This window comes from Dunckerocampus dactyliophorus, chromosome 8 (assembly GCF_027744805.1).
Source record: "Dunckerocampus dactyliophorus isolate RoL2022-P2 chromosome 8, RoL_Ddac_1.1, whole genome shotgun sequence".
NCBI classification, from domain to species: domain Eukaryota; kingdom Metazoa; phylum Chordata; class Actinopteri; order Syngnathiformes; family Syngnathidae; genus Dunckerocampus; species Dunckerocampus dactyliophorus.
The window spans coordinates 24570-48848 of NC_072826.1; the positions used below are offsets into that span (position 1 = coordinate 24570).

Sequence of the window (24279 nt, forward strand, 5' to 3'; positions counted from 1 at the left end):
CCATGGGAAGACTTCACTAACAACAACAAGGTTCTTCACCAGCCATCACTACCAAGTGTCAAAGCCACCATTATTCACCATCGTTTCTGCCGAGTAGGTCACATCCAGCAAAAGGAGGCCTCTCGTTTCCTGAGGATTATGCTTTACGGAGACCCCACAATTGGAACAAGAGAGAGGAGGGCCAAAATTCAGTTTCAAAGACCAGCTGAAAATACCCCAGGCTCAAACTAACATCCAGCCATCCTCATGGGAACAAATCACCAGGTATAGGAAAGCCTGGAGAACTGCTATACATAAGGGAACCAGCTTGTTCCAGCAGAGCAGACAACAAATTGAGGAAGAGAAATGCAGAAAAAGAAAGAGCATTTTCAGCACCCACAACCCCCACCAACCCTCCCATGCAAATACTGCCCACGTCCCTTCCACCACCGGCTTAGCCTCCAAATCCACATTCGGCATAAACATGAGCCAATAGTATGAGTCAAAACTAACGAAACCAATGCTTTGACACAAGCTGGGGCTGATGACCTCAGGTGGTTTTCTACAGCCACCGCTGTTACTGACGATGTTTTCTTTCCCTGGTGTTAGCGACCGTGGCAGTTTTTCCTCAATTAGAGACCACACACATCGCACAACAATAGACTCTTCAGTTAATGGAATAACGGTGTTAATTACAGCATTTATGGTACATATACTTCTGGTTGTAACACCTGTAATCCTACCTTTCTGGAATCTATGGCTGCATACATGATGTCCATCCAGCCTTTAAATGTGGCCTGCAAGGGTGAGAGAGACATATTAGGAAATACTTCCTTCTAAGGGAAAAACACACCAAGTGATCCTCACCACTTGCAAGAGTGCCAGATATCCTGCCCCCACATTATCAAAGTTGATCTTGACATTTCTCCATCTGACTTCAGTGTTGTTTTCTTCAATGAGTGCAAAACACTCAGTTTTGTTGTTGACTCGACTGGGGTGGAAGGGTGCCTCTTCCGTGTCGTTGTAGCAGTAGTAGTACTTCCCGGCAAACAGGTTCACACCCATGATGCTGAAGATGAGCCAGAAGATGAGACACACCAGCAGCACGTTCATAATAGAGGGGATGGCCCCCACCAAGGCATTCACCACGACCTAAAGAGAAGACAGAAGTTCTAACCGCACGTTGCTTGCACTGAGAAACTCACACCAAAACGTTTTAGAAGGGGTGTAACAATAATGATGGACATGAAGACAAATAAAAATCCAGGAGAAAACATTAAATTACGGTTGTAAATTCATTTCTATTTGATTGGGTGAAACATGTAATCCCCCAGCAAAACATCATTTTGTATTTGATGGAGAATCCCTTGTTGGAGGTCTTGTATTGCTTCCATTTTTACAGCGGTCCATTTTTGCTGAAGGGACAGGACTATTTTGTGTGATTCATGGGCACATAACCAGCCTCACGGGGACAGAATTCTTGCTGGATGGTAAGGTGTCGAATACTTATTTCATTCACTCATTTTTCCCTAAATTTTGTGCATTTTGTGCAAATTTTGCATTCTGTCTCTCTGTTCTGTTACAATAAACCTACCTAAATTCTGGACTGTTCTTAGTAATCTAAGGGGTGTAAACTTATAAAATCAGCAGCGAACCAAATAATTATTTCCCCCACTGTCTGTGTGTACTTGATTTAATAATCATATATACACTTAATTTAATAATAATCAACAATAATAATATAATGTACTAAACATAGCATATTCATTTGAATTATAATTAACCAATATTGAATTTATTTAATGGTGAAGTTACAATTGGGCTTCATATACAGTCAAACTTGTCTTAGCGGCCACCTGTATATAACGGCCACTGAAAAATTCCCCCGCAGAAAATTTACGTGTTATAGACCCTGCGTATAGCGGTCACCTGTCTAATGCGGCCAGCGGTCACCCATTTTGTATCCCTTGGTCAATATCTGACCGCATATAGCGGCCAAAATACCGACTCAAGCAGAAGCTTCATGCACAAAAAAGTTTTGTTTTTTAATCAATGAAGCCGTCGTGTGTAGACTTTAATTACCGAGTCGTAGGTCAGTCACAATCTTTCACAAGATCCACACAAACTGTCAGTTGTTCGACATAAAAAAAGCCGTCTTCTTTGGAGCTTGTTGCAGTGACACCGTTTATTTCCTGGTGTGAGAAAATGTTCACTGGTCAATACTGTAATGCCCCTTGTTGTGGGGAAGGAGAGACTCACGTCGCCGATGCACTTTAATCGCTTTATTAACAGGGGAGAATACTGCAGGACTTTACATCCACGCCAACATTCACACACTTCCCAACTCTCTCGACACTCACAGCTAGCACTCAGCCTAGCTCTCCTGCTCGTCACATCGCACCGTCACTTCCCGTCACTTCCTGATGAACTAAAGCTGTAATGACACTCTGCCGTATATATAGTAGCACAGCTTTGTTCTGTGGGTGGTGTAGAATAACGAGCCTAGTTGTTCTTTGCAACTTTTATCCGCAGTCCCACAGTGCCCTCTACTGGTCAACATGTAACAATATAATTATATGTATCTGCAACCACAACAAGCTTCTAATCACAGACATGTTCATATGTGCCCACACAAATTTAAAATGGCCGCCAACCTGTCTATAGCGGCCACTTTTGCCGTTTCCCTTTAGTGGCCGCTATAGACTGGTTTGACTGTATATACACTACAGTACAACAATTTATTGCAAACAAACATTAAAGTGAAATAGGCTGTTCATCAGCTGATCAAAAGTTTAAGATCATAGCTAAAAAAAATCCCTCTAAAATAGAAATAAAACGTTGAAAAAAGGAGTCACTAATGAGTAGCTGAGCAATTCTTGTTAATCAGCTGAAAAATTGAACTGTGATTGGACCCTTCAAAGCATCGCTGAAGAAGTGGGACCAAGTTGCATGTTGCTTGTTCAAAGAGAGAAAGCTTTTTTGCCTTTGCCATCAAGAGATCATGACAGTGTGAATAAGTGACAACAAATCACATTCAAGCCACATTTTTACCAATATTTTGCCTTTTAAAGGCTGTGCTCCTAAACTTTTGATCAGCTGATGAACAGCCTAGTTCTCTTTAATGCTTGTTTGCAATATATTGCTTACTCTAAACATTTGTTATCTCTGATTTCCTCTTTTGGCATTTTGAAGCTCCAACAGTGCAAAATGTACATTCTTGCCACTTTCAACATTTTTCAACTGATCTTAACATTTTGATATTAGCCATCCCTCACTACATCGTGGTTCGAACATCGCGCTCCCTTGCTCTCTCGGTTTTTAAGAAAATGTATTAATAAATGACTGTTTCGTGGTAGTTAAAAAAAATAGCGGCAGACAAGTCATATGTAGCATTGTGGTCACTAGGCGTCAGTAGTGTTGCACTGTTAAGACATTACCCTATCCCATTATATACAGTATATTTCTAAGGTTATATTTATTTTTCAATACATTTTATTTATAATATATATATTTGTGTGTGTGTGTGTGTGCGTGCGTGTGTGTATGTATATATATATATATATACAGTATATATATATATCCATCCATCCATCCATCTTCTACCACTTATCCGAGATCGGGTCGCGGGGGCAACAGCCTAAGCAGGGAGGCCCAGATTTTCCTCTCCCCGGCCACTTCGTCCAGCTCCTCCCGGCAGATCCCGAGGCGTTCCCAGGCCAGTTGGGAAACATAGTCTCTCCAACGTGTCCTGGGTCTTCCCCGAGGCCTTTTACCGGTCGAACTTGCCCTGAACACCTCCCCAGGGAGGCGTCCAGGAGGCATCCTGACCAGATGCCCAAGCCACCTCATCTGACTCCTCTCAATGCGGAGGAGCAGCGGTTCTACTCCGAGTCTCTCCCGGATGACTGTGCTTCTCACCCTATCTCTAAGGGAGAGCCCAGCCACCCTACGGAGAAAACTCATTTCGGCCGCTTGTACCCGCGATCATGTCCTTTCGGTCATTACCCAAAGCTCATGACCATAGGTGAGGGTAGGAACGTAGATCGACCAGTAAATTGAGAGCTTTGCCTTTTGGCTTAGCTCTCTCTTCACCACAACAGATTGATGTAGAGTCTGCATCACTGCAGATGCCGCACCAATTCACTTATCGATCTTGCGTTCCATCCTTCCCTCACTTGTGAATAAGACCCCAAGGTACCTAAACTCCTCCACTTGGGGCAGGATCTCATCCCCGACCTGGAGATGGCATTCCACCCTTTTCCGGGCGAGAACCATGGACTCGGACTTGGAGGTGCTGATTCTCATCCCGGCCGCTTCGCACTCGGCTGCGAACCGATCCAGTGAAAGTTGAAGTTCACGGCTTGATGAAGCCAGCAGGACCACATCATCTGCAAAAAGCAGAGACTCAATCCTGCAGCCACCAAACCGGAACCCCTCAACGCCCTGGCTGCGCCTAGAAATTCTGTCCATAAAAATAATGAACAGAATTGGTGACAAAGGGCAGCCCTGGCGGAGTCCAACCTTCACTGGAAACGGGTCCGACTTACTGCCGGCAATGCGAACCAAACTCTGACATCGGTCATACAGGGAACGAACAGCTTGAATTAGCAGGTCCGATACCCCATACTCCCGGAGTACTCCCCACAAAATTCCTCGAGGAACACGGTCGAATGCCTTCTCCAAGTCCACAAAACACATGTAGACTGGTTGGGCAAACTCCCATGCACCCTCAAGGACCCTGCTGAGAGTGTAGAGCTGGTCCACAGTTCCACGACCAGGACGAAAACCACACTGCTCCTCCTGAATCCGAGATTCAACTATCCGGCGGATCCTCCTCTGCAGAACCCCTGAATAGACCTTACCAGGGAGGCTGAGGAGTGTGATTCCACGATAGTTGGAACACACCCTCCGGTCCCCCTTCTTAAAAAGGGGAACCACCACCCCGGTCTGCCAATCCAGAGGCACTGCCCCTGATGTCCACGCGATGCTGCAGAGTCGTGTCAACCAAGACATGCCTACAGCATCCATGGCCTTAAGGAACTCCGGGCGGATCTCATCCACCCCCGGGGCCCTGCCACCGAGGAGCTTTTTGACAACCTCAGCAACCTCAGCCCCAGAGATAGGAGAGCCCACCGTGGAGTCCCCAGGCTCTGCTTCCTCATAGGAAGACGTGTCGGTGGGATTGAGGAGGTCTTCGAAGTATTCTTTCCACCGATCCACAACATCCCGAGTTGAGGTCAGCAGCACACCATCCCCACCATACACGGTGTTGACTGTGAACTGCTTCCCCCTCCTGAGACGCCGAATGGTGGTCCAGAATCTCTTCGAAGCCGTCCGGAAGTCGTTCTCCATGGCTTCTCCGAACTCCTACCATGTCCGAGTTTTTGCCTCAGCGACTGCCAGAGCTGCAGACCGCTTGGCCTGCTGATACCTGTCAGCTGCTTCCGGAGTCCCATGAGCCAAAAAGGCCCGATAGGACTCCTTCTTCATCTTGACGGCATCCCTCACCACTGGTGTCCACCAGCGGGTTCTGGGATTACCGCCACGACAGGCACCAACCACCTTACGGCCACAGCTCCGATCAGCTGCCTCGGCAATAGAGGCACGGAACATGGCCCATTCAGACTCAATGTCCGCCACCTCCCTCGGAACATGGTCGAAGCTCTCCCGGAGGTGGGAGTTGAAACTCCTTCTGACAGGGGACTCTGCCAGTCGTTCCCAGCAGACCCTCACAATACGTTTGGGCCTGCCAGGTCTGACCGGCATCCTCCCCCACCATCGGAGCCAACTTACCACCAGGTGGTGATCAGTTGACAGCTCCGCCCCTCTCTTCACCCGAGTGTCCAAAACATATGGCCGCAAGTCCGATGATACGACCACAAAGTCAATCATGGAAGTGCGGCCTAGGGTGTCCTGGTGCCAAGTGCACATGTGGACACCCTGTCGCTGCCAACGTGAGCATTGAAGTCCCCCAGCAGAACAAGGGAATCGCCCGAGGGAGCACTCTCCAGTACTTCCTCTAGAGACTCCAAAAAAGGTGGGTATTCTGAACTGCTGTTTGGCGCATAAGCACAAACAACAGTCAGGACCCGTCCCCCCACTCGAAGGCGGAGGGAAACTACCCTCTCGTTCACCGGGTTAAACTCCAACATGCCGGCCACAAGCCGGGGCGCAACAAGAATTGCCACCTCTGCCCGTCGCCTCTCACTGCTGGCAACGCCAGAGTGGAACAAGGTCCAACCCCTCTCAAGAGGACTGGTTCCAGAGCCCTTGCTGTGCGTTGAGGTGAGTCCGACTTTATCTAGCCAGAACTTCTCAACCTCATGCACCAGCTCAGGCTCTTTCCCTACCAGAGAGGTGACATTCCATGTCCCTAGAGCTAGTTTCTGTAGCTGAGGATTGGACCGCCAAGGTCCCCGCCTTCGGCTGTCACCCACTGCTCACTCTGCACCCGACCCCTTTGGCCCCTCCCATGAGTGGTGAGCTCATTGGAGGGGGGACCCATGTTGTCTCTTCGGGCTGTGCCCGGCCGGGCCCCATGGGCGTAGGCCCGGCCACCAGACGCTCGCCATCGTGCCCCTCCTCCAGGATATATATATATGTGTATATTATTCAATTTTCTTTTCCTGGTATTTAGCCCACAAAATTTGAACTCCTGAGGTGAACACCACCAGTTTTGATGAATCGTACTGTTACACCCCTTTTACATGCAAATATCTCCATCAGATTGAGTTGTGTGTATCATGCTTTGCACACAACAAGCACACTAAGAGATATAATCCAGCATATCAAGAGTAGTAGTGAAGTAGAGCCTGTTTATTGGAGGAGACTAAATGCATTTTAACAGACATGGGTGCTGTGACTCCACTATTACTAGAGCATTAGGGCCACAAAAAATAAATCGACTTTTTTTCCTTGTAATACTACAAGTGTACTGTCAGGGAATGTAGGCTGTTTTCCACAAGAATATTCCTGTGTGGCTCTATCACTCCCTTGTATTCCATACAATACAAGAACACAAAAGGCACAAGTTGACACTAAGGGTTGGGCAGATATGAGAGGATGCATGCATATGAATACCCAGTGGACAGACAGGCAGAGAGCAAGGATGAGTTGGTAAGGGGGAGCATATGGAACCAGAAGTTTGTTTATCTTCCAGTGTGATGATGCCAAAGCCAAACTGCGGTAATATCATCGAACAGGATTTCTCTTTGCGGCACAGCGACAAGCAGAAGATTGCGAACCAACTGACCAATAACTATCAGAAGATGCTCCACAATGACTTAGTCACCTGGAATTAGTGTCACTTATTGCTAAGGACATGCACATCTTTGTCTTGTATGGGACGCTAATAGTATTTTGAGGTGGTCTCCGTCCATGCAAAAAGAACCTCCAATCCCCGCCCAGCCCCCAACTACCACCATCCCTAGGATGTGTTGTTGCTTAGATTGAATACACATGCAGAAGCACCAGCTGACTGGCATCTTTGATCTTACCCTCATCCCTTCAAAACGTGACAGGGCCCTGAGGGGTCGCAAGGCCCTCAGTGTCCTGAGTGACTTAATTGGGCCAAGATCGGAGAAGCCCAAGGCATTAGCTATAAGGCTGACTATAGACACCTACACAGATAGGGACAGAGGAAGAAGGGGGTGGGGGCAGAAGCAAAGGAAGAGAGGATCCACATAGTTAGAGGGGATAGGGTGAGAAGACTGGGCCCTATGCATATTGGAAAGATAGTTGAACTATCAAAACAGATACAGTGGAACCTCGCTTTTGTACACCCCAGTTCTCGTAGCATTCGGTTTTCCATGAAAATGATTGCCTCAAATACAGTATGTCTTGGTCATCGTACAGCCAATCAGTGCCCAAACAAAGCATTCACGCGTTGGTGAGAACAGAGAGCGGTCATTTTAGAGTTGGGACACCATAGACAGATCCCAGCCAGAGAATCCTTTAATCATCTTTATTATGTGCGCGTGGGTGCTTTGTCTATGTCTACTTTCAAGTACGACACTGTGATCTGCTGATGCATTCAAGCGCAATGCGTATTTCTCAGTGTTTGAAGAATGTGAAAAAGTGCCAGAACTTTGTCAAAAAAGGTGAGAAACACTACTGAACTTAAAAAGTATGAGGGTAGCATCTGTTTCAATAGGGTTAGGTTTAGGGCTGCAGGGAGAATGGTTTAATGGCTTTAGATCTAACACCATGTATACTGCTTCTCTCGCCAACCTGATGATTACTGTTTGATCCTCCAGCCTCCCGGGACCATCCCGAATTATCCTTGGTACCGAACCCCCAGTTGGGTATCATCAGGAGGTAAATGTGGTAACACCATCAATACACTTTGAGTACATTGACGGTGTCTGATACTGATTCATTGGATTTAGATGATTTCTTACGGGAAATATTTATTTTTTGTACATTTGGGTTTTCGTCTGACTTTTTGGATTAGATTAATGATCAAAACCAAGGTTCCACTGTACAAGATACACATGGACTCAACTACACAACATCTAGTTCATATACTTTGCAAACTGGCTAAGATGATTTCTATCCGTGTTCGGTTGAGTTTGGCATGTGAGTGGAGCGATGACCAGCTGGAAAGAAACTTGTGGTTGACACAGTGACAGGGAGAGAAGATAAAAAGAGTCCAACGAAGGGAAAACAATCTGAGGAGGGATGTTCTCACAGATACTAAACCAAAGTGACAGGAACATACTGACGAGTACGGTACACTTTCATCACTTAAAAAGGAGAGACAGAAGGATGTAGAGGATCAAGGACCACCTCTGAGAGTCCTGCCACAGCAACACAAGCCTTACCCTGGACCCTCAAACAGGGACCCTCACCGCCCCGCCACTGCAGCACAAAGTCACGCTTAACTTAAAGAGAGAGACACACAAATAGGCACCTGCTGTGAGAGAGAAGACAAAGTGTGAGGATCACTTCTTGGCACATGAAAGCATACCTGTCAACTCTGTTTTCCCCAAAGAACTCCTGGATTTCCCATCGCCTTCTCGTTTTAATACTTTCCCTTATGTTTCCAATATTTCAACTTTCATGAACTTTCTCCAGTACTCCCGGAGCAGCACAGCTTCTGGTCCAGTCAGCAACATTGGCATAGCACATCCTGAATCCAGTAAAGTCAGGTCTTCCAAAAAAAATCACGGCCACAAAATAACGTGGTTGCACTACAGTAAGCAGTCAGGTCTTTCCGGCTCAGCTCTCTTTTCACCACAACGGTCTGGTACAGCGACTGCATTACTGCAGATGCTGCATTGATCCGCCTGTTGACCTCACGCTCCAACCTTCCCTTACTAGTGAACAAGACCGAGAACTCCATCTGGAGCAAGATCTCGCTCCCAACCCAAAGGGTGCGATCCACCCTTTTCCAGCTGAGAACCACGGTCTCGGATTTGGAGGTCTTGTATCATGTGTGATGCCATTTGGTGGGAGGAGAGGGGGGGACATGTCTCCTGCACTTTTCAGAAGGCAGTTTTGATCCACCCACTCCTGTTTTTACAGTCCAAAAACAGTGTTATAGTATATTCAATGGAGATGGGTCAAGCACTAGGACCAAGCAGAAAATGGCTGCTCAAGCTGAAGCCTGTTTCCCTTCAGACGACCCACAACCTCATCAATCGGCTCTGCTGTTTCTTGCTAACGTGTGATTGCTGTCACTCCATGAGCGCCTAGACTTGCAAAGCAGTGTTCTTCATCAAATATTGTCCCAGTATGGTCTGTAAGGATAATCTCTCTTCTCCTCCCAGGTAACCATGTAACAATGGAGGGAATCCATGACCCCTCCAGCATTCATTAGCATTCAGTGATCTTCATCTTTAAAGATGGTTGGTTTACTGCTAGTGTTGACTCCCAAACATTCTTGAGACCATCTTTGCGGCAAACTTTTCGACGTCACCATTATCAGCTGAGCCAAACAACTGGCGGTTTTATCAGAACACACAATGTACTTACGTCCACAATGAAGAAGTCCAACCAGCACCAAGCGTTAGTGAAGTACTTGACGAAGCCATACGCCACCCACTTGAGCAACATCTCCAGGATGAAAATGTAGGTGAAAACACGATCGGCGTATTCTAGAATAATGCGGATGGTCTTCCTCTGCTCAATGTAGACATCCTCAAAGGCCTACGGAGCACCAATGAATCTGTGTCAGTATTGAATGCATTTCACATTGAATCTTTGAGGAGCGCTGTCGTATGGGCCAAAATCCAGCACTGGAGAGGAACATTATGTGTGGCTCAAAATGATATTAATATGTTTCGCTTACAGCCATTGTGTGATTTGTTGTTTTCTTTATTTTTTTAAATATGAACTTAACCCATATGAAGCCAACACTTGTAATAAAATGTTCAAATGTGCCCTTTTCAGCTTTCCAATTGACTTGAACGCAACACATTTCAGAGTCCCAGGATATGACTTTCCCAAAATGTAACAATTGAAATGCTTTAGTAGGGTGTCAAATATTACAATTCAGCTATTCTCACTGTAGTTTTTCAATGAATTCATAAAAAACAAGCTACAAAACATTTTGGAGCGGTTGCTTTGCGATATCCCAGGATATGGCTTTCCCAAAATGGCGGCATGTCGTGTACACTAGCTAAAATCCCAAAGCTCATTTAAAGCCATTTGACAATTCTAATGCTTTAATAGTGTGTCGAATATTCCAAATTCACCTCTTCTTACTATATTTCTTCAATGAATTCATAGAAAACATGGTAGGAAAATATCGCTATCTGGCTTTTAGCCTTAAAATTGCTCTAAAAAGCCTGATGTGACGTATTTGTCAAAATAGCAAAAACGCTAGTGGGACACTGAATAAATGTCGGTTTCAATGATTTTTCAATGAATACATGTTCTTTGCTTCAATTCGAAGTACATTTGGCACAAGTTGAGTTAAGGAATTGAAGTAAGGAATACATTTACCATGAAAAATGTACCGTATAAGTAACCACACAGTTCTAACATGAATTACTATTAAAAAAACAACAACAGAAATGTCCTCTGTGTGCTGTGCTTGGTCTGTGGTACAGACCCCTAATTTTGGGGAAAATACTATTGATAAACTGCTAATATTTATTTATGTATCTGTAGAAAACACTATGAGTTGCTGATATCAGCATTTTCCCCACTAACAGACCTGCCAACCACGAAAAAAAATGTATGAGCATTGCATCCTGCCTCTCATGCCCACATTGCACCCCACCAGGGTCGCTCGCCTCGCTATTTGAGAAGCACAAATGGGTCTTGGATCTTGTGGGTTCAGGAATGAAATGAGATTTAGTATTCTAATATTAGAATGAAGCCATTACTCATTTTGAATTATTTTTAGACATAACAGTTGACCACAAAAAAGGTGTTTGCAAGCTGACTATTCCTCCACTTTTTGAAATATTTAAAGGGTATTCTTGTTTGATTAATGCAATAACTGCAATATTGCTCAACATTCTGATGGGGGTCTCAGCATCCCTGTAATCCCAGATTTGCCCCGGTCCGCTCTTCAACATGTACTGTAAGTATTTTTCATTTGGCCACAGGCCTCATCGCTCCAGAAAAGCTGCAAAACTAAGATGGATTTTGTCGGATGAAAGGTTGATACATTACAGCGCTCGGTTATCCATTAGCAACAATCATGCATGGTGCAGAAGAAAAGCAGGAGATGGAACATCTCGTAAAAAGGATTCCTTTCCTTGAACATAAAGAGGGCAGAGCTTGAGGTTACCTTTATTCAATGTTCAAGTGTAGTAAACGAGTGCTATCTTACCAAGGCTCCACTGCTCAGCAAGATCATGAAGATGATGAGCGTTTCAAACCAATTATGCTCCACTATCAGATAGCAGGTCTTCCTCAGGAACCACCAGTGCTTTCCCCAGCCGTGAGTGATGGGGACATCGCAGCACTTGTATTTTGCCACACATTCTAGATGACAATGACGCAATGTGTATTATTGAAATGCACCATCAATCTCGCCCGATGGCGTTTATACTACGTACCATCTGTCCAGCAGGCATCTGGGTCAAGGTATTCCTCCACCACCTCCACGACCGCCACCTCCTCCACGTCGGGCTTAATGTCTATTGTGCTGCCCTCAGATGAACTGGTGTCATCCAGCTGGGAGAGAACACAGGTTCAGTGTCCACTCCAGCCATTTCAATAATGTGTTTCTATCAATCACTTGATTTATAACCACTCTACTGTCAGTGCTGTCGTGATGCACACGAGAGCGACAGATCCTCGCTGCACTGAATCCAAAGCTAGTAATTAAACCTACACTCTGATACATTAAAGTATATTCGCAGAGATTAATTTTTTTTCTTGAATTGCTTTTTTTCTTAATTTTTTTCCTCACAAATTGCTAGAATGACTTATGAGACTAGCAGACTAAAAGTAAAGTGTACACACAATTGTGCACTAGCAAACGTAAAGCAAATTCAATTGCAGAGAATAATACTGCACTTTGTAATATTAAATTGCCAGCATTGACAATTGCTCCTTCACTTGCTCTCGTCTCGCTTTCTCTCCAAACATCCTGACGGATTGTTGCGTTTCTGAGCGGTTGGTGGTGGTTTTGCTGTTGGACGCTCCCTGCAGTGTATCCTATCCTCCCGCTGGAAGATAAACCTGGAGTAGGTGTATACTGTATTGTAATAGTGCTTTCCAACCATAAACCAGGTCAAGTCCATCCACGCTTCTCTGCTTCTTACACTTTAGACCTCATAAAACACCACAGGTCAGGGATATTCAACTAAATCGTATCGGGCATTGTAAAACGTTCCTTACATTAAAGCCGTAAAACACGACTCTGTGAAAATATACTCATCCAGCCTGAGTCGCATACACACAACCACACAAGCGTGCTAAACTAAGCTAAACTAAGCTAAACTAAGCCCCGCTAGCTTCCATTCATGCTCTATAAGAGGAACACCAACTTCCACAGGTGTTTATCGCCATTTCGACATGTTTAGGTGGGAGGGGGCTGTTTGGTGTTTGTATCTGCCACGATTGAGCCATCCACCGGGGAAATACTTCCCCACACGAACGTTCCTTCTCATGACAACAACATTCATTCACATTATGTACATTTCCGTGAGATTCCGCGTTAACCAGTAAATTCTGTTTTTATTGGCCAATTCTGTGATTCCGTCTGCAATTCATAGGACCCTACACAATGTCAATTTAAGAAATAAAACGGGTGACTATCTAAAAAAATTAAACCAATCGGTTGTTCATTATTTAGTGAAATGTTTTATTTTTTCTTGTGAATTTATTATTGTTGTTTATTTATTATTTATGTTTTTTTCCAATTACTTGAAAACATTTTCTGTAGAATACTGTATGACTAAAACATTGGATATCTGCAGCCCTACTTTAAAGCAATTTGAAGCAAGAAAATCACGATTCACATTTTGTCCAGCCCTGCTACACAGCATGATTATGACACATCTGTACACTTTGATATAAAAATTGGTAAACCAATATGATTTTTTCACTTTGACGGGGGTCTGTCCTACTCACATCTTTGCTGTTCTCCACATCTGACTCGCTGCTGAAGTCCTCGGTGTTCAGGTTTTCAAAATCCGACTCTCCGACAGCAATCGGAACACACACAGTCAAGTTGGGATTATGAATGAAGGACATGTAGTCTTCATCAATCATGTACTTTCCAACACTGCTGCCAATTCCACTGGTGGTGCCGTTGCCGTTTTTAGCATAGTCCAGTTCCCGGTTGATGTCCACCGAGTGGTTTGCTATGCAGTTGAGCTTTTTCTCGTACATTTCATCCAGAGGTTTCTGTTCATCCTCGACAGGCTGCAGGAGAGAGTGGCAAAAATGTAGGACATTGTTAGAAATAGTTGGAGTGGGAGTCCATTTCTGCTACTATAATCTATACCAATCTATACACTTTGGCTCATATTATTTTCTTTTTTAAATATGTACCATTCCGGGGTAAAAAGGTATGCTGTAGGTATGTTCTAAAGTTCTAAAAGTCATGTGTCAAGGGTGGAAAACCTTTGTAGGTGTTGCATTGTACCCTTAAGGCAGGGGTGTCAAACCCGCACCTACCTTACACAACACTGTCAAGAGAAATTCTGCTGCTAGCCCAAAACTATATGAGAGATGAGACAGGTTCTTTGAGAATAATGAGCAGTACAATTACAGCACAGGACTAAACTTGCATGCGGGTGGCAAATCAATATGACCTGAACCGACGGCTTCTACAAAAAAAATGTCTCACTATACATGCTAGTTCATATAGGAAAGCACATATGTGAGGGAAGGTGTGATCTCCTTCCGCAAGGGACAGAGATGATGAAGGGCAGACTCGCATGCCGGGACACCCAGGTCCATTTGAATCAGGTGATAAGCATTAGAGGACTTGTTTTGGAGACAAGATGCCTCTATCCTTGAGCACATCATCATAGCAAGTCAGTGTGACATTGACTCTCCTGACATGGACTAAAATGAAAAACAAGTACTTTACTGAGATGGACTACAATCAAAAACAGGTACATTAATGTGTACGAATACGAGTAAAATAAAATGGAGCAAAGAACACAAAAAATTTTATAAGTGTAATAACAAACCACATTTTCCTGACAGTTGTCCTTTTTGAGAAGATGTGTTCACATTAGTACAAGCAAAAGACTGTACATGTAGAGCATTATAAATGTTTGTCAGGGTGGAATGTTATGCAGGTGTACCTAATGTTGTGGTTGGTGAGAAGAAATCAAAGCAATCAAGTGAATGGAAACATATTGAACTTGCATGAAATTAAGATACCTTCTTCAGCACGGTAGCAACAAAGACTCTCATGTGGGCCTTGAACCACGCGATGCCGGTCTTGATGCGGGCAACAGCGAGCTGAAGATTGTTGGGCTCACCGTCGTCATCGGTGGCAGCGAGGTTGTCTGCACTGAACGAGCTCAGCAGCAAAGCCAGGAACAAGTTCAACACCTCCAAAAAAACAACAACACAAAGGACGGTAAAACAAACAGCTAGAACAGGTTTATTTCTTTTCTAAAGTGTGACATAACGTAATTTTGTTCTTACCACCAAGTTCCCAATGACCATGACCATCATGAAGACTATGAGGCACATGCCCTGTCCCGCCACCTCCATACAGTGCCACATAGTCTCAATCCACTCCCCACACAACACCCTGAACACAATCAGGAAGGAGTGGAAGAAGTCATGCATGTGCCAGCGAGGCAGCTTGCAGTCGTCGGCAATCTTGCACACGCAGTCCTTGTAGCTTTTGCCAAACAGTTGCATGCCCACCACGGCGAAGATGAAGACGATGATAGCCAGCACCAAGGTCAGATTACCCAGAGCCCCAACCGAGTTACCAATGATCTTGATCAACATATTGAGTGTGGGCCAGGATTTGGCAAGTTTGAACACTCTCAGCTACAAGAGACAGGAGGAACAAAGTTATTCCAATGTTTTCTACATTCGGACTGATTTCCCATTTCTATCCGTACCAACACTACAGACCAGATAGTCCAATTGTGTCTGTATTAACCAGTCTCTTGATGGCTTATACAACCTCAAACTCAATAGAAGGAAAGGAAACTCTTTGTTTTTATTTGTCATTATTGGGGAGAAAACGTTGGCCAGAAGAAGGCCTGCACTTACCAATCGGAAGGACCTGAGCACCGATAAACCCTCCACATCCGCCAACCCCAGCTCCACTAAACTCAGAGTCACGATGAAACCGTCAAAACAATTCCAACCTTCCTGGAAGTAGTAGTACGGATCCATGGCTATCAGTTTGGCAAACATCTCCCCAGCAAAAATGGCTGTGAATACCTGCAGAACCCCCAGAGAAAATCCTGTTGGTTTTGCAGTACAATTGGGTTCACTGACAGTTTTGGGGATTTCCCCAGTCAAAAGCTGTGAGAATACCAGAACAACACATATGTACTCTCCTTCCGCATGTCCTGACAGAACTTTTGACTAACTTCCACATATGGTTTTTAGCATTTACACAGAAATGCCATAGTAGTTTTCAAAAGCTTCCGCTCGTATATGAGGGTGTTAAACTAGGTGCAGATCCAAAATACTGAATACAGTAGATTCCCTATTCCTATATCGCTATTGGCAGGAAGTACCTTCTGAGACCAACTGCAAATAGCACATAAACGCAAGTAATTGAGTCGCCCATCAAAATGTCTATTTTTGACACTCAAAGCCTCGATTATGCTACTGCATAGAGGCACCACCGTACTCGCTCGCTTGCTCCTTCCACTCTAAAGCCAGCTGCTAGTTGGATGTTGATGTTCTTCGCCAATTTCAAATCAATTTTTGCAACAAAAGTGACTGATGCAATCATTCCATTAGATTTAGCTCCAAAACCCTCCCGTCTCTCTTCAATTACCATTGCTCCTACGATGAAGGAAGCTAACAAGCTAAGTGCATAGAAGCACAATCCAGGTTTAAGCCCTAAAATATGCCTCACACACTTCAAACGCATTTGAAATGATAAAATGTATAAATATAGTCATCACTAATGAATGATAGTAAAAGATGATCGACACAACAGATGCTTCTTTATGCTATCACGTATTTCTAAATGTGTGTCGACTTCAGTGACTATATACAGTAATTGCTTTTTTCGAGCGAGCCTTGCAACTGGTGTGTGTGAGTGACAGGAACAACTCACTTTTTGTCATTTGTTTACATGTATACACCTCTAAACAAGTACATGTAAAGGTAAATGTAAATGTATAAATCTCTATAAGACGACCCGGTCTTTTGAGACTTGTTTTTTCTGTCTTAAATGCGGGTTAATAGTAGTATTATTGGACCTTTGTTGGAGTGTGCACTAGGGATGAGCCGGACAATCGTTAGAAACTAATATCCATTACGGACAATGCATTTTTGACAAGTATGAACAAGAAACAAGTACATTACATCATTATCCGTAATTGTGTCTTCGCTCTTCATGCTGTGTGAATGCCCAGTCACACACAGTGACCACACCTCCCTGGACCGACTCTGCGGGCTGCGGGCGGTAGCCAGAGAGGAGCTGAGCGGTGCCTCATTCACATACGGTGCAATTGGCAAGTTGAAAACGGCTCATTTGGCGTTGGTCACACTGCCTCCACTTTATTAGGTTTTCCTCAGCTCGCCTCTATTTGGGTTTGCATATAAAATTACTTGGTAAACTTGCTTCGTAACGTACACAGTGCATTTGACAAGACAGCACTGTGAAGCTTGTGTTGTGTCAGTCACTTATGGAACAACTCAATTTGGGTAGCATGACCGCTTTTTTCCTTGAAATGTATTTTTGTCTTATTCCATGAAGTCATCATAAAACAGGAGTGCTACCTACAATATAAGAATTTTGTAGTAGTCCCACATTTTACGTCAAATACTGAATCATGCAGTGAAGAGAACACCCAATGACTCATACTGCATCATCCACAACCGAGTCAATGACCTCATTTCCTGTACTGACACTGAGCTAAAAGGCTGTTGGACATCGCTCCCTCGCAGCATAGACAGGCAACAGAGAGACCATAATGGCTGCTATACATTCTGACAATCAGGCACACGTGTTGTTGAGGTAAGCAAGACACAACGGAAATTGGCGCCTGATCTGAGAGCGGGCTGCCTGGCTACATTAAAATGGAACTAAATCTTTAATGAGCCCCCATCAAAACCTTATATACTGTATGCACGTGTAGTCCTAAGTGCACATTCTAAATCACCAACTGACGTATTAGATTTGGTACCGTGGGAAAGGCAAAGTTGCAATATGGGTGCAGCCAATGAGCTTCCAGCAGGATTAAAACAAGATTCTTCTTACCAGATTGCCTACTTTGAGGACTTCCTGAAAGTGGTCCGTCATTGGATAGTGCTCCATGGCCATGAAAAGCGTGTTGAGGACGATGCAGATGGTGATGGCCAAGTCAACAAATGGGTCCATGACAATCATATAGACAATATGCTTGATCTTCAGCCACATGGGACAGCATTCCCAGATGAGGAATGTGTTGGAGAACTTATACCAACAGTGGGGGCACTTCCTCTGAGATTCCTCCAATTCTGTGGAACAATGAAGGGAAAAAAATCAAGTGTGAGCAAAAGTCAGGTAAACATGGGAGTAAACATGTCTGTGAGAGACAATGGATGTTCAAATGACAAGTACCATATGTTTCTAACTAATTCATCTCCCTGCATGCAAGTTTTATTAAACTGTACCTCTTATTATTGTCAAACAACTTTGTTTTTGTAAATGAATGCGACTTATAGTCCAGTGCGACTTATATGTTTTTTCCTCTTCATGACACTCGCGACATACTCCGGAGCGGCGTTGGGGGTCAACATTTGCAATTATCATGACATACCCTCTAACAGAGTGTTGGTGACTACGCTCATCTGACTGTTGGCGCGGTCCTTTCCTTTGAAGGAAGAATTGAGCTGATCCACAGATACCATGAGAGAGCCAGAGTGCTTCTTCTTGATCTCCACATCTGTCGTCTATACTCAGAAAAAAGACACATGTACACTCAAAAACACGCATACTTTAGATGTGTTAAGCCATAAAAGGAATACTTCCCCTATCACAACTAAAGACTGTTGCCTAATTAGTTAAAATTCATTTCAAATGCTGTATGCAGGATTAACAAGTACTTTTTTTTTTATTACGCTGGAAGTATGCTTCCAAATTAAAAAGGTACAATTTTGTAAGTCATCTGGACAAGCTAGCGCTTTTGTATTTCACCCTCCAAAGCAGCAGGGGGCAGCATACTGCCAGAAAGCTCTGCTATCCATCCTAATCAGAAAAAAACGTCATGGTATACAAGTTGTTATACTTGTATTACATCTACTACTGTCTTTAAAGTGAGAGCCATAGGGCTAATGGCGAGCTGGACTGGCTTGTTCAAGTGCCTACAAATGATACCTTTTCAGCACTGATATCAATCGAAAGTACTTGACAATTAACTACGCATAACATAATAGCCTACATGCAACAGCATGCAGGTCAGGTGAAGAGAGGAATTCAAGACATTATTGGCTGCTGCACCATGCTACATCTGGAGAGAGGCAGAAAAACAAAAAACGCAAAAAAGTAGGTTGGCTGAGAATACAACAGAGCTCTTGTCATGCTAGATAGAATGAGCAGGAATATTATCATAGAGGAAAGAATCAGGATTAATCCAGCCAGTGGAAAACTGAGGAAAATGTAATGGACTGCTGAAGGAACACAAGGACAGCAGGAAGGGAGAGAAAGTAGAAGAAAGATAGATCAGAAAAAGATCAATAGAGGCGTCGATTGAACCGACTATCATGACCTGAACGAGGAAAGACTCTAGGACTGAGGACGAAGAATGAGCATGGAGGTTTCTCCTTGCATTGATGACTGATGATGTAAGATAAGTAGGGATGGGCATTGGGCTACATTCTTATCAAATATAAGAGAATTAGAAGGTTCAATGTTTGCCTAGTTATTTCTTGAATCTATTTTTAATAGGATGGCAAAATATCTGAATTCAGTGTTTCAGTGTCATGTAGCTCGACTTGCTATAGGTGATATCATGTTGCTCCTCTTTAAACCACAAACTACAGTCAAACCTCGATTTTGGAACGCCCCAGTTTTCGCATGATACAGTTTAAATGAAAATTTTGCCTTGGTTGTCGTACACTGTCTCGGTTATCGTACAATATTGCGCGTAACAAACAAAAAAAAGATGTAGACGAATCATACTTACCAAGATTGCTTGTTTATTCAGCCATCTTCAATCACAAATCTTGTGATACTTATTAGACACAATGCTACAGCTACTTAAAACAGATTTGCAGCTGGGAGATGCTGGTTCGTTCTTCCATGCTCAGAGGACACTCTTGCTTGGACTTTTTGGACATGTAATAGTTGTCATGTCTTCTAATAGTATGTCCCCTTGTTTCCCTGCAATCCAGCCTGACTTTCTGCTTTTGTTTGTTTTATAATAGCAACTTTCCATTGTGCCTCTTTTCAGTTAAGTCTGCTACCTTCTTTGTTGCCTTTTTTGTACTTTGTGTGACTCTCGTTAAAGAGACTATAACTCGCCCTCATGCCTCTGCATGCAGGATCCAGACATACACAGCATGCAACATACTCATTTGGCAAACTCAAATGAGAATGTTCCAACAACTAGCCAATTTGCCGCATCAACAATAAGTTCCATCCTGGCCAAAAAGGAAGAAATCAAGGAAGCTAATGTTGCGAAAGGGGTAAAGGTGTTAACAAAACACAGATCAGAAATGATGGAAGATGTTGAGAAGTTGTTGTTGGTGTGGATCCCCTCCTGCAGTAAAACTATAATTACTCTCTAGAAGATGTATTTTTTGTTGAGAATTCTTAACGATCAATGAATCGATCGTCATGCCCACCCCTAAAGATAATTGATGAATTTTGGGAAAGGATGGAAGCTCATATCAGATTGCTTATGGATGCAGGTACGCAGTCGCCAACCTACAATTGATGCAACGTATGAGTCAACTTTACGACCTTATGACAGTGTTTACTGCTCGGCCCTTCTAAGTGTGCTCAGCAGTCTCTGCCTCTGTTTGTCATTATTTGACAAGCCACTAAGCTACAGTACAAAGTGTGTGTGTGCACTGCAGCCTGAGAAGGTCAATCATAAGATTTTGAATGGCAAAGTCAGCTATGTGAATCACTACGATTCTACGATATCAGGAACAGAAGAAAGAACATACATATATTCGGTACACCCCAGTTTTCATATGATTGTTTTTTTCTAAAATTTTCCCTGGGTTTACGTACCCCGTCTCGATTTTCATACAATTTTGCATGTGACAAACTCGTCTGTTTGCCCTGTACTGTACCGTTTCACGAAATCAAGTGCCCAAACAAAGCACCCAGAGGGAAGTCTGCATCAACAATAGGTTCCATCCATTTGTCAATTCTTTTGCATTGTTTTCTGCATGTAAAACAATAATTATTCTCTATAAAATGTATTTTTTGTTAATATTTTTGTGTGTCTGGAATGGACTAATCAATCCACCCATCTTCTCCCGCATATCCGGGGTCGGCTCGCAGGGGTAGCACCCTTAGACGAGAAGCCCAGACTTTCCACTGCCCGGCCACTTCGTCCAGCTCCTCCCAGCAGAGGCATTCCCAGACCAGTTGAGAGACATACTGTAGTCTCTCCAACACGACCTGAGTCTTCCCCGAGTTCTTCTACCAGTCGGACGTGCCCTGAACACCTACCCAAGGGAGGCGTCCGGGCGGCATCTTGACCAGATGCCTGAGCCACCTCATCTGGCTCCTCTCAATGCGGAGGAGTATCGGTGTTCCTCCCAGATGACAAAGAGCTTCCCACCCAATCTCTAAGAGAGAGCATGTGGAATGGATTCATTGGATTGACATTATCTTCGATGACAAAAACGGCCTCAATTTTCATACATTTTGGTTTTCGTCTGACCGTTTGGAATGACGAAAAGTTTGGTTCCACTGTATTGTTTGGCCTGTGTATTGTGTATATTTTCAACTTATTGTAGTGTGAATAGTTCATAAGCACAGATCTATATAATTAAGATACAGTAATATATTATTGCCTGACGCAGGCGTGTACGTCAGGGACTACCTTTATCAGTCAATGCGGCACAGATACTACTCTCGCTAGTTTATGCATTTGTGCAAGGAAACACCCCGACAAGGGCATTCAATCAGTTTAAGTGGCCCAGTGTGATGAAATTATAAGACAGGTTATAGATATACACAGATCAGAAGTGGGAGAAAAAGAAACTACAGAATTGAAGCGAGAAGGAGGAGCAATTGCCAAGGGTAAAGAGGTTGTGAAGAAGAAGCTGCAAAGACTGAGGCCGCCACCATCATGCCTATACTGTATAGGTGTCCCATGGACGTCCTTACACTGTCATCAGTGGCTGCCTTATCTATTTTCACCTCAGGCAGAAGCCGTCTGCCAGGCCCTGGACCGATGAGAGACACCACGCCATTGCAGTCCACTGTGCTGTTCCTCTTCCCTCCAGAGTGAGGAGCCAGCTGGTGAATGCGTGAAGAGCCTTGACTGTAGCCACTGTAGCTGTTGCGGCGGTAAGGGATGAACAGGGAACCCCGGCGGTCCTCGCTCTCCTCCACCGTACTGTGCTCGTCATCAGCAAACTCGTTTTCTGAGCCCATGTCCTTGGAGCGGCCTTTGAAGCTGAAGATGCTGCTGCGGCTGTTGTGGCGTGACATGAAGGGCGAGCCTGGGATGCTCAGGAGTGACTGGAGAGCGACAGACAAGACCCGCAGAGAGGAGTTCGTAAAGGTTATTTAAGGCTACAGTCACACTGCAAGTTTATTCCCATTTTTTTGCTCTGATTTTTTTCATGTACAAGAGTACAATCCTGATTTCTTCAAATGTGACTTCATATGTAGATATAAATCTGATATGTATCTGGCCTACTGCAGTCTGAACGGTCAGATCACATATACCCGACCTACACGTCACCAAAAGGTATGTTTCACGTGTTCAACAAAAAACCCGAATTGGGAACCATACCCTCATCTCCTCAGCCCACTCTACCAACCAAAGCTCCTCCAGCTCGGCCCCCACCATCGGTGTCCATAGCTGTTATTCCCAATGTCAGACCATTAAGTAACAAATCATTTTTAATGAATAATTTTATTTCCTTTTACAATCGTGATTTTATGTTTTAACAGACATGACTCGACAAAAACACAGCTAATGCCATCCTGATTGAGTCTCGTCCTCATTTCAACTTTGTATCTGAAACACCACAAAACCAGAGGGGTGGGGTTTGTGTGCCTTATTCAGGGACAATATTCTCACCCAAAAATTGTCATTTGGGCTTTTTTCTTCTGAGTATGCATCATTCAAAATGGTGTTAAAACATACTTCCCATATAATTTACAAACCAACACAGATTTCTTTTGACGATTTTACTGAATGGCCTTCAGTTGTGTGCACTGATTTTGACAGTTTGGTCATTACAGAGGACTTGAATGTGCATGTGGATGTAGTTAATGACTGGCATGCTAAAGAACTCACTGATGTCCTTGAAATGTTTGGTCTAACTCAGCATGTGACTGAACCTACCCAGAGCAGGGGGCACACTCGTGATTTGATCATTGCTTAAGGGTGTTGCTGTTTCAAATGTGAATGTTGTGGATGTTGCTTTGTCTGATCACTTTTGTGTTTTCTTTGACCTGTCTGTTACCCCCAAACCAGAAGGTGAGTCTGCAGTTGTTCAGGGCTCAATAATGACAGCGCAGGGGACACAGTTTATGGCCAGGATTAGGTTTGATAACACCCCGTGTTCTAACGTTGATGATCTGTTGAGCTCTTATATACATCAAGTGTTGTAGATGTTTTGGATACCTTTGCTCCTGTCAAAGTTAGAATGGTTAAAAGTAAACAAAAGGCGCCATGGAGAAAAGAAGAGTCTGCTACGGCACAGAAAGGGAGTGCCAGAGAGCCCAACGTAAATGGCGCAAGTCAAAGCTCCAGGTTCATTATGAGGTTTGCTGCGGATATCAGTGCTTTCAACCAAACCTTGCGTAGAACAAAGGAGAGTTATTTTTCTGAAATCATCACCAACTGTAGTAACAACTCTTGTGTACTGTTTGCTACAGTTAACAGATGAACCCTCCAGTTTCACGTCCCTTACAAATCATTTCTACATCTAAGTGCAATAAGTTTTCAACATTCTTTCACGACAAAGTTCAAGGTAAAAAAAAATGCAATCATTTCCACAACACAAATAAGTATTCTGCAACCAGCTAGACACCTGGAGCTGACACATTTCACACCTGTCTGATGTCTGAGTCGACCGACGTGTTGCCTTGATGAGTTAGCCCAGGGGTGTCAATCTCGTGCCATGGAGGGCCAAGACACTGCAGGTTTTCTTTCCAGCCAGTCACTAAAGCAGGTGATTTTAATGATCAACACCTTCAGTTTGAGGGAAGGAGCTCATCAATTAAATCACCTGCTGAAGAAACTGGTTGGAGAGAAAACCTGCAGCGTCTCGGCCCTCCAGGGCACGAGTTTGACACATGTGAGTTAGCCACTAGATTTCTAAAGTCTGTGCTAAGCAGATTGCTACCACATCTCACTAATCTAGTGAACATCTCACTTCAGACTGGAACATTTCCAAAGGTCCTAAAAACTGCGGTCATGAAGCCTCTGAAGAAGAGCAGTCTTGATGCCACAGTACTGATGCCACAGTACCCATATCAAACCTGCCATTCTTGAGAAAAGTCTTAGAAAAGGTTGTATACCAACAGCTTACTGACTTTCTCCT

At 44.0% G+C, this 24279-nt stretch overlaps 1 protein-coding gene across 7 annotated transcripts in view; it reads right to left on the minus strand.

Annotated features, from left to right (window-relative positions):
• The window catches only part of scn8ab (sodium channel, voltage gated, type VIII, alpha subunit b), an 83896-nt gene that overhangs the window by 12784 nt on the left and 46833 nt on the right, over positions 1–24279 (minus strand). For 3 of the 7 annotated variants that reach the window (XM_054785572.1, XM_054785573.1, XM_054785578.1), the window contains 13 exons: positions 21884–22240; positions 18354–18486; positions 17813–18051; positions 15637–15810; positions 15052–15408; positions 14782–14955; positions 13516–13809; positions 11994–12111; positions 11765–11919; positions 9955–10128; positions 7476–7598; positions 847–1131; positions 723–776 (listed from right to left, as the gene is read on the minus strand). In XM_054785572.1, coding sequence (XP_054641547.1) covers positions 723–776; positions 847–1131; positions 7476–7598; positions 9955–10128; positions 11765–11919; positions 11994–12111; positions 13516–13809; positions 14782–14955; positions 15052–15408; positions 15637–15810; positions 17813–18051; positions 18354–18486; positions 21884–22240 — 2637 coding nt within the window. The remainder of the gene's footprint in view (positions 1–722; positions 777–846; positions 1132–7475; positions 7599–9954; positions 10129–11764; positions 11920–11993; positions 12112–13515; positions 13810–14781; positions 14956–15051; positions 15409–15636; positions 15811–17812; positions 18052–18353; positions 18487–21883; positions 22241–24279) is intronic. The other 4 variants (XM_054785579.1, XM_054785574.1, XM_054785575.1 and 1 more) reach the window with 3 other exon arrangements.